We start from the raw sequence: 11,084 nt of genomic DNA on the forward strand, positions 1-11,084 counted from the left end.
TTCCCAGATCTGAACGTTCGCCACCGACCCCGCCCCGCCATCCACGGGTGTTTTTCTCCTCCAAGCCCGCCTTGCCAAATTCCCCTTCTCCGGGAAGCCTTCCCTATGGCGCACCCCACCCCCTTGTCCCACCCCCACAGCCCCTGAGCCCAGTTTTTGACTTTTTCTCCCCAACTAGTGAGAAACTTAAGGTACAGCTTTTCTTCTACCCCAATCAAATCTACAAACACTTATTGAGCACCTACTATGTCTACTAGGCACTGGTGGAGAGGTACAGAGTTCCAGTCGCCACCTACAGTCTAATGGTAATCAATGCCTGTGCCTGTTAGGAAGGCAGGGAGTGAGGGGCCCAAGGCCACACCGCTGATGGCAGTGGGAGCTGGGAGTAGAAGCCAGATTCCTGGTATCTGGGTTAGGCCCATTCCAATGGAAACGGCGGGATACCGCTGACCTGCTGTCAGAGCTTGTGCAAGAAAAAACGTTTTCTTTTCATGTGTGAAATGGAGAGCAGGATACCTACCCCACCATGTTGTGAAGATTGCCTGAAAATATATATATATGGAAATGTCACATAACCTGTACTTAATAAGTAAATGTTTGCCCACTGAATGAATGAAATAGACATTTGAACATTCAATAACTTAAAATAACAATGTAAAGACTTTAAAACATAATAGTGAAAGGGAGAAAATATTTGCAAATCATATATCTGCAAAAGGATTAATATACAAATTATATAAAGAACCCATACAACTCAATGTCAAAAAAACAAATGCTCCAATTTAAAAATGGGCAGAGGACTGGAGTGGATATTTTCCAAAGAAGACGTACAGGTGGCCAACAAGTACATGAAAGGGTGCTAAACATCACTAATCACCAGGGAAGTGCAAATGAAACCACAGTGAGATATCACCTCACGCGCATTCGAATGGCTATTACCAAAGACCAGAAAAGTAACAGTGTTAGGGAGGCTGCAGAGAAAAGGGAGCCTTGTGCACTATTGATGGGAATGTACTGGTAAATTGGTGCAATCACTATGAAAACCAGTATGGAGGTTCCTAAAAACATTGAAAATAGAACTATCATATGATCCAGCAATTCCACTTCTGGATATTTATCCCGAGAAAGCAAAACACTAACTCAAAAAATATACGTGCACCCCATGTTCATTGCAGCATTACTTACAATAGCCAAGATCAGGAAGCAACCTGAGTGTCCATCAGTGGATGAATGGATAAAGAATGGAATATGTTGGACTCTGCCTGGAATTCCTCCTCTTTGTTCTCCTTGCCCATAAATACAGCCCTCTCCCCACCAAAGCCTCAGTGGATTCTCCTGTAGTTTGCTACCGCATGCATTTCTCAAACTGCAATTCCTATGTTATTCCCGAATAAACCCAATTGTTGTTAGTTCAAAAAAAAAAGAATGGAATATGTATAATGGAATATTATTCAGCCATTAAAAGAAAGGAAATCTTGCCATTTGGGACATGATTAGACATTGAGAGTATTATGGTAAGTGAAATAAGTCAGACAAGAAAGACAAATACCGTATGATCTCATGTATATGTGGAATCTAAAAACCAAACAAACAATAAAAGCTCATCGATACAGAGAACAGATTAGTGGCTGCCAGAGGTGAGGATGGGGGTAGGAGAAACGGGTGAAGGAGGTCAAAAGGTACAAACTTCCAGTTTAAAATAAGTAAGTCATGAGTATGTAATGGACAGCATGGTGACCACAGTTAATAATGTTTTATTGCATATTTGAGAGTTGTTAAGAGAAAACTGAAGAGTTCTCATCACAAGAAACAAAAGATCTTTGTAATGGATGCTAACTATGGGGATCATTTCACAATATATACAAATATTGTATCATTATGTTGTACATCTGAAACTGTTATATGTCGATTATACCTCAATAATAAACAAAAAAATAATCAAATTTTTTAAAGGAATAGTGATGGGGGAGGGGGGTGATATTACTTAAGAATCCAAGGGAGGCAGTAATGGTCAAAGGAGTCTTTTTAGAGGAAGTGGACAAACTATTCTAGAAATAGTGGATGTAGGTGCTGGTGTGTTCAGGGGGACATTTAAGGTGACTATTAGGTCTTTTTTCAAATAACTGAATCGAGCCCTAGCCAGTTTGGCTCAGTGCATATAGTGTTGGCTTGCAGACTGAAAGGTCCTGGGTTCTATTCCAGTCAAGGGTTGCAACTCGGTCCCCAGTAGGATTGAATCAATACCCCCCTCTCCCCCCGGGAACTGACCTTTAGGCCACTTCACAACCGACATTCCCTTTCGCTTAGACCACATTCCACTTGCTAAGACCATTTCCCCTCTGGACCTTCCCAGGATCTGGACCCGCCCAGAGAGTTCCCCGCTGAAAAAGCCCACTTCCAGTCCTTTAAAACCTCGGACTCCCCATCCCTGGGAGCTGGTGCCATTTGGGGGCTCAACCCACCTGATATGCAGAGAACCTAATAAATGTATAAGCCTTTACCACTTTTGGCCTTGTGTGTTCCTCCTTAAGCGACCCTAACAGAGACAGTGTTCAGAGGATGGTCTTTCCTGAATGGAGGCTGCCTGGAGGGGGTCATGGGGTGCACACTAGAAAGGGGGATGGGGCCAGATGGTGGAAAAGGCATCTAATACCAAAGTGAGGGTGCTCAAACGAACCAAACAGTAATACTTGGACACCTCAAAACGGCCGGAACGGCACCTGCACCTTACAGAGGGCACTTACGGGCCCTGGAGACCGGGATGGCAGAAACCTGCGGCCCAGGAACCCGCAAACTGATGAGGGGGGATTGCAGCACAGAGGGACAGGGAAGTAAGAAATTTCCAAAAAGTTCCCTAGGACTTGAGGACCAAATGTGTGCGGGGAGGGTAAAGACACAGCTGAGGTTTCCAGGCTGATGGCTTGGGACGGTTTGTTTGAAACATATTTAAGAAATAAATGAGAGCTGCTGAAGGGGGTGAGGTAATGATGGCGTTGTCAGTGGGTATGCAGGGGGAGGGGAGGGGGATTGGGCCGTGGAGGGCCAGATGTGGGCAGCATCCAAGCCTGGGCCAAGGAGCAGAAGGGCTGGACCAGGTGCCAGAAGAGCAGCGCAGAGGGAAGTGTCCTCACTTTGGGCTGAGGAAGCGGAGGGCACCAGCTGAGAGAGGAGAAAGGCCTGTGAGAGGCAGCAGGAAGGCCCAGGAAGGCCCGACATCACTAATCCACTTCTCCCTTAGACCCTTACACAAGGAGCTATAGGAAGTATTCACTTGGGCCTGGCTGACGTGGCTCAGTGGTTGAGCATCAACCTATGACCTGGATGGAGGTCACGGTTTGATTCCCAGTCAGGGCGCGTGGCCAGGTTGCGGGCTTGTTCCCAGTGTGGGGTGTGCAGGAAACAGCTGATGGATGTTTCTCTCTATTTATCCCTCTCTCTTTCTCTCTCTCTAAAATCAATAAAAACATATTAAAAAATAAATAAGGAGAGTCTTTGGGGGCAAGAAGAGAGCAGAGGGGAGATTAGTTTATCAGAGAAACTGCTTTTGCTGCAGTTATTGTCAAAATGCATGCTCAAGCTGCTTCCGCCTGGACCGAAAGTGAACATCCCCCCACCCCAGGCAGAGCTTCTAAAATTTTGAAACACATTTCTTTTTTATTTTTATTCAATATCAGTTTCCTCCCTTGGCTGCTGTTACTGAGCCTGTAGGAAGATTTTTATTTATTTATTATTATTTTTTGTCAATTACAACAACTTGCCAGAAGAGAAATTTTCAGGAGAAAGAGTAGAGAAAAAAATCACCTCTTTTCTCCACTAGATTTTGTGTGCGTGGAATACATGATGCAGAAATACTCAGAGAAATGCTATGGCGTCCGTGACCTACAAGCCATCGCAGGGTGCAGAACACGGCAGGGGCCACAGCGGGAAGCTGCGCCGTGGACACTCCTGTGGCCCGCACTGTGAGGCTGCAGTGACCACCGGTAACTGCTGGAGCAGAAGGGCATTCAGGGAGGGTGCAGTCAGACACACAAGATAGGATCCGGGAGGCAGTGAACAAAGCCAAAAAGAGCACCGTGCTTCACCTGGTTGAAGTGAGAAGTGGGCTTGGGGAGAGGTGTGGGGTTGGGAAGGGCCCCTGGAAAGAGGGCTGTTGGTTGGAGCCTTTGGAAGAGGCTGCCTTAGTTGGGGTTGCCCTGACGGTAGAGCCGGAGAGGGAACTAGGGGAATCCCTGGAAGCAGGAGAGGGAACAGGAAGCGTGAGACAGGGAAGACGGAAGTCACGATTGGGGCGTGTCACTGAGATTGCCGCTGTGTGCCAAGGGGCCTCTGGAGAAGCTGCCGGACGCTCCCCAGGACTGACAACATACAGGACAGGGCCGGAGGAGTTCCCCAAGGCTCCAGCATGGAGGCCCGGGCGTTACACTCCCCACCCCAGCTTCCATGCTGCAGTGCTCCCTTGAGCTGGGAAGCTGTCAGCACTAAGCGATGCCGAGTTTGCATGGAACTGTCCTGGCAGCTACACGTGTCCATTGCCCGGGCTCACAGTGCATAAGGCTCCCCCAGGCCCCGCCTCCCACAGCAGATGGCAGCTGGCAGCTCCTCTAGCCACTAGCACAGAGCCGGAGGTCAGTAAATGTTTGATGAATGAATGAACAAACACAATCTCATCAGTGCACACAGGCGTGCGTCATCAGAACATGCCACTGAGAACAGGTTCTGAGCTCCGGCCTCGTGTCCAGGCCAGGGAATGGCTCAGCCTATCTGAGTTGTAACAGAGACTTGCCCAAGGCCTTGGACTAGTAACCTAAGCTCCCCGTGGCCTGGATCCCCGGGTCTGGAAAGGGAAGTGATAATCATGCCCCCCACAGGGAAGAGGTGGAGCCTAATTACTATGTAAAAGTCCTCAGTAGCCTTTGGGAAAACAAATGCGTTTGTGTTCAGTGTGGAGGAAGGTAATGAAGCCAACTGTACCATTAACATTCTTATTCTGTGGGAGACAGGAAATTAGAGACACTGCCACTTTATTAATTTCTATTTGTTGATTTGAGAGAGAGAGGACACATCCATTTGTTGTTCCACTTATTCATGCATCCACGGGTTGATTCTTGCGTGTGCCTTGACTAGGGATTAAACCTGCCTCCTTGGTGTATCAGGAAGATGCTCTAACCAAATGAGCTACCCAGTCAGGGTCTCTTCCTTTATGTTCTCTTTGCTTTATAGATAGGACAACCCTATCATGTCGTTGGAAATGTTGGAAGAGGAGTGAAGTTTCTCAGTGGGGAAAAAAGCAATCAGAACTTGAGACTGACTCCATACTGCCCTCCCAGGATTTGCTGTGAGGCACGAGGGCCCACAGACTTCCCCACAGGTGTACCAACTGCACACTAGGTTAAAAACCGGAGGAGTGAAGGGCAGCTTTGGAGGGATCCAGCGGAGTCAAAGGCTTTTATGTACTTTCTGTGGGCCAGTTGGATGCAAGTAGGGCTGGACTTTCTGGAAGCTTGGCCTGTCTGTCTGGAGGTTGAAAAACAAGAGGAGAAACGGCAACGCTCAGCCAAACGGCCAAGAGAGGAATTTTCTAGAAACAGCACAAGTTTACAATCCCTGTCTCCTCAGTCATCCTCAAACCACCAACGGATACGAATTCAACAAAGATGCATTTGTTCAATATTATCCCCAAAGCGTCCCTCGTTATGTTGAAACAACTCCAGGATATAAAAGCCTTTTCTATCATCTTTGGCCAAAGTCAGGATAGCTCAAATTCCAAGATTAAAAACAAAACTCTTTTTAAAAAATTTTAAATTTTGACTCTGGGGGCTACATTTTCTCTGTAGCAAATTAATTAACCATTTCGGGGGTTGAATTATTTGCTCAGAGATGATCTAAGCCATCTTGAGGGCCGCATTCTCAGACTGTATTCAGACCAACGGGGTCATGGATGAGACCTGACACCCGGATCCCATGTTTTAAATGCTGCATTTTTGTTCATGCAGGACTGCCAGAGCCTTCTGACAAGGGGTTGCTCCTTCCAGAACACATTTTTCTTGGATATGTCTAAAGCAAAAGTAGCACGCTGGGACTATTTGGTGTAAAATAATGAGAATTTAGTTTATCTTGCAGAAATGGATACAATTTATATCCCTAACACTTAGGCCAAGCTGGTCTACTCCAGAGCAGGTTGAGGTCTTCAGACTGGCGATTCCCTCTGCCTTCAGGCCTAAGGTCAAGGTGCCAGCGATGGCAGCAGGAATCCTCACATTCAATGTTTGTTTGTAGGTTGTTTTTTCAATTTTCGCCCAAGAATATGTTTTTATTGAGTTTTCAGAGAGAGAGAGAGGAGGGGAGAGAGAGACAGAGAAACATTGATCAGCTGCCACATGTAAGCACCTCGGCCGGGGATCGAACCCACAACCTAGGCATGTGCCCTGACCAGGAACCAAACCGCAGGGTTTTGGTGTAAGCTCCAACCAACCGAGCCACATTCAATGCTTTAACGTTCAAAACAACCCGGGAGGTTGATGCTCTCATCTCCATCTTACAGATAAGGGAGTTGAGGCTCAGAAAAGCCACACAACTTGTCCGAGACCCAATCCTTTATGAAGAGGTAGGGAGCAGTCTCCACTGCTCTGGCGTCTGTGGGAGCCAGAGCTTTGCTGGGGAAGCACAGGATGGCCAACCGAAAGGCATCTGGGGTGATTCTTCCCACGTTCCCTCCCCTCACGTCAATCCCTCCCAGCCCTAGTGCCCTTGGCGAAATTCAAGGACATGGCGATTGTTGTCCATAGACCTTGCCCTCACCATGAGGATGCCAGAGTCTGTGCCAACATGGGGAAGATGACTTTTAAATTATGGATACGGGTTAGGAAAGAAAGCAAAGGTTTATGTAACTCAGCCTTAGGAATCTCTGCCCTCAGGAGGGGCCGGGCAGGAGCCGAGCTGAGCGTCAGAGGCCCGCACGGCCAGGCAGAGAGCCCCAGGCTGGCGGGGCCTCTTGCTCAGGGCCAACGCTGCTTTCCTCCACGAAGCCGCCTCTGAAAACCACAGGAACCGGATAGGCAGCTCCAAATCAAAGGTGGCGCTGGGTCTTTAACTAGAAGACCAAACACTCAAAACGCCTCGCAGGCCAACCCAGGCAGCACAGCAAAACCTCCAGGCTGCTCACTGAGACTGGGTGGAGACCACTCCCAAGCACCTGGCATGAACAGGCACGATGAAGGGAAGTAAATGTGGGCATCGTGGCTGCCAACGCAGGTGTAGACATCGCGGATGTACTTGAGTGCGCTCTCCTAAAGTGAACAGAGTCATTGTAGTGGGGACATCCAGAGACACCTCTCACACTGGTCCCTCTCCTACCGCATGGTGACCTCTGTAGGTCCCGGGCGCTTCTGTGTGGTGGTTCCTTTCTCCATACAAATATATTAAGAAGTATATTTTACAAAAACCTCAGCATAAATGTATATTTATGTAGTAAAACATGCTCTTCCACCCAAGTATGCATTTCCCCTCTACTTTTAAAATAAATCATACATTTTTGTGGGCCCCTGAAAGAATCGTGGGTGCGGGCTTTGTGCTGAGTCTACTGGGTGAGCCGATCCTGTTTATATGCTGAGGGCTTCCGGCCCTGCCCTGAAGACTTAGGAAACTTTGAAAACTAGCCCTGCTTATGGTCCCCCTCCAGGCCAATTAAATCAGAGTCGCTAGAGGTGGGCCCTGGTGTCCTGGGCTTGGTGTTTTAGAAGTTCTCCCAGGCGATTCTAACGTGCAGCCGAGATTGTGATCTGGCTCTAATAATATATTTCTCATAAGATCTTAAGCTTTCAATAGCAAATCCTCTTACTGCATTTTTTTTTTTTTTAAGGAGACCATCCTGAGCCTGGAAAGGGACCACTGTTCTGCAGATCAGCTTTCCAAGGGTGACTGTATCCTATTGGAGAAAATCCACTCTCCTCCCATCACCATAGGGGCGATGTTTTGCAGTATTAACCAAAAGGCCCCCTTCCTGCTCTCTGGCTCCTTTTCAAGCCCCTGCTGTTTGCTTGTAACCTGGAGGCAAGAGGGACAGGGTGGAAAGCAGAAAAGAAAGGAATCTCCGACAGGTTGTATCAAAGGCCTTGGGCTGGGGGGTCTCTAGGCCCAGACCAAACCGTTTGGGAAATGTGGGGCTTACGTGCGGGATTTATTCTGGGGAACCAGAAAAGAGTCCTTTCCTCCCTGGCTGCTTGAAGTATGGCCACCATCATGGGCGCCACTGTACCTCCCTGGACCAAGAAGCCCATGACCCACAGACGACTCCAGCGGAAGCAAATGGTCATTGGCGTCCTTCACCTTGGGATGGCAACAGTACCCACGGCAGAAATTCGGGGGGAACTAGCCAAAAGGTACGCGATCACAGCAGATGTCATCTTTGTGTTTGGATTCAGAACCCACTTTGGTGGTGGCAAGACCACCGGCTTCGGCATGATTTATGATTCCTTGGCTTACGCAAGGAAAAATGAACTTAAACGTGGGCCTGCAGGACATGGCCTGTCTGAGAAGGCCTCCAGAAAACCACGAAAGGAACGCAAGAGCAGGATGAAGAAAGGCAGACGGACTGCAAAGGCCCATGTTGGTGTAGCAAAAAGGAGTGAAGATCTTCAGTGCTTTTATCCGTGGTGAGTGTGCAAGTTTTTCATGAGAGGATTAATAAACTAAGAACTTAAAAAAAAATACTGTGAGGACTTAAGGGAGCACCACGGAGCTAGGCAGGTCCATGCCAGCCTGCCCCAAACGTGCCAGGGGTCTCTCTCTTCCCTCCCTCTGAAGTCAGCCCTTTGCCTGGTGACCACCAGGGAGGGGGATGCCCATTCATGCCAGAGACTTTGCAAATGCCCTTTCTCTGGATCCTGGGCAATGCGTTCCCGCTTTACAATATTCTTAAGCCCCAGAAGGAGAACGGAGCTCTGGGCACCACGCTTTCATGGCCAGGCATAGTTGTGTAGCATTACCAAACTTTTAGAAAGTATAGGAGACGGAACGAGAACTCCCACCAACTTAATTTGATTTATGTTTCAGGGCCTTAATACTCACACTAAATACCAGGAAGAGATCTATGCAGTCAGCAATAAAATTCAGACATCACAGAATAATTATAACTTCCTTAATGATCTAACAACAGTTCAAGCACTTGGGGAAGGAAGGTGACCTACATTTGATGTTATGTAGACAGCGAAGAAGTATGGTGCTAAGGAACATATCAAATAACATTAAAATGTAATGAACAGAATTTGGCCAGGATATTCTCTGGTAAGGGGGCTCTTAGGGTCACACACCATCCGTCTTCATTACACATCTGTCCCAAAGACAGAACACAGCAGGAAGCGCGTAGTTTTAATGAGCTCGGAGGGCTATAACATCGTCACCTTGTTATAAACTTCGGTTGTTCTATACCAGCAGGGGACAAAGTATTTGTTTTCTATTTTAAATTTTGTTTTCATAAAGCAACATTGCTAGGGATTTGCAAGGAATGACAAAACAGGAAGAGGTTTTTCCAAAGGGGACACTCTATTGCTTCTGAAAAGGGGACACTCTATTGCTCCTGAAGAGGGGACACTCTATTGCTTCTGAAACACAGCAGCTGAGAGCAGCAGATGTTGTCCAGGCTACATCTCTTTCTTCAACTGTTGCTATTTGAATGAGAGATCCTTAACAAAATTGATAGCTTCCAAAGCTGTAGTTCAGTGAAAGTTTTCTGGAGATGGATGTTGGCGATGGTTGAACAACAATGTGAACGTACTTAATGCCTCTGAACTATACACTTAAAAATAATGAAAAATGGCCCTAACCAGTTTGGCTCGGTCGATAGAGCATCGGCCTGCAGACTGAAGGGTCCCAGGTTCGATTCCAGCCAAGGGCATGTACCTGGGTTGCGGGCACATCCCCAGTAGGAGATGTGCAGGAGGCAGCTGATCGAAAAAGAAAAGAGGAGATGATTTCTATTTATTTAAAAAGAGTTTTCTGGTTGTGTTCTGGCTGATGGAAATCTAAACTATGAGCATGGGTACATGTTTAACTGTGTGGCTAATACAGGCACCAAGTAATGGACAAAATTTGAGCCTGGGTCTTATAAAATATTACAAATTAATTATCTGTGTTAAGAAAAGAAATTCACGCCGAAGCCGGTTTGGCTCAGTGGATAGAGCGTCGGCCTGCGGACTGAAGGGTCCTGGGTTCGATTCCGGTCAAGGGCATGTACCTTGGTTGCGGCCATATCCCCAGTGGGAGATGTGCAGGAGGCAGCTGATCGATTCTTCTCTCTCATCGATGTTTCTAACTCTCTGTCTCGCTCCCTTCCTCTCTGTAGAAAATCAATAAAATATATTTTTAAAAAAAGAAATTCACAACTTCTCCCTGAAGAGCCGTGCCCAGGGGGTGCCGTGAGTCTCCAGCTGTCAGTGGCCTTTTCAGCACCCCCCAACCTTCCAGCTGCAAGTTCGGCCCTGCTAACCTCCACCTCACCCCATCGCGTGGAACAAATGAAGAAGAGGGTATTGGGAGGTAGCAGCCTCGACCTTGGCCTGGACATGGCTGTGTCCAGAGCCATAAGTCTACACCACAGGAAACCACATTCACACCCATGTCGTTGTTTTTGAGAGTCAGTCACAGATACTCGTCCACAGGGCCACACGCACTGAACCACACACCCATACACAACCACAAGGCAGCTCAGCCACACAAGCTTTCTATAGACCTAAATTTAGTCTTTCTGGAACCATAACCACATGCCCAGATAACCCACCAACTTGCATACAACGTAAGTCTCCTGGACTCACAACCCGTGCGTGGGAGTTCAGCTGCCACCAAAACAGCCACCGTATTCTCAGCCCACACGCCCTCTTCACTCATCACACTTAACAGCACCGCCGTCTCTAGGAGCCTGGGGCAGGGGACATGCACCTTCCTGGGCCATGTCGCCTCGCAGAGAGACTGTCCTCAGCCCTCGATGGACCACACCATTACCCAGGCACGTGACTCACCAGGCACACTCTCCCAACCACTGAGCAACACAGCCAGCTCGCACATGGCCTCGTCCTGACTCCCAGATATCT

General features: G+C 47.8%; 1 protein-coding gene across 1 annotated transcript; it reads left to right on the forward strand.

Annotated features, from left to right (window-relative positions):
* The first annotated feature begins 8,226 nt into the window (after window positions 1-8,226).
* LOC102759028 (40S ribosomal protein S24) lies at window positions 8,227-8,655 on the forward strand. Its single transcript, XM_006765241.1, has one exon. It carries the CDS (start codon window positions 8,227-8,229, stop codon window positions 8,653-8,655), a length of 429 nt encoding a protein of 142 aa, XP_006765304.1.
* The last annotated feature ends 2,429 nt before the right edge of the window (window positions 8,656-11,084 follow it).

The sequence above is a fragment of the Myotis davidii genome, unplaced genomic scaffold, assembly GCF_000327345.1.
Source record: "Myotis davidii unplaced genomic scaffold, ASM32734v1 scaffold441, whole genome shotgun sequence".
NCBI classification, from domain to species: domain Eukaryota; kingdom Metazoa; phylum Chordata; class Mammalia; order Chiroptera; family Vespertilionidae; genus Myotis; species Myotis davidii.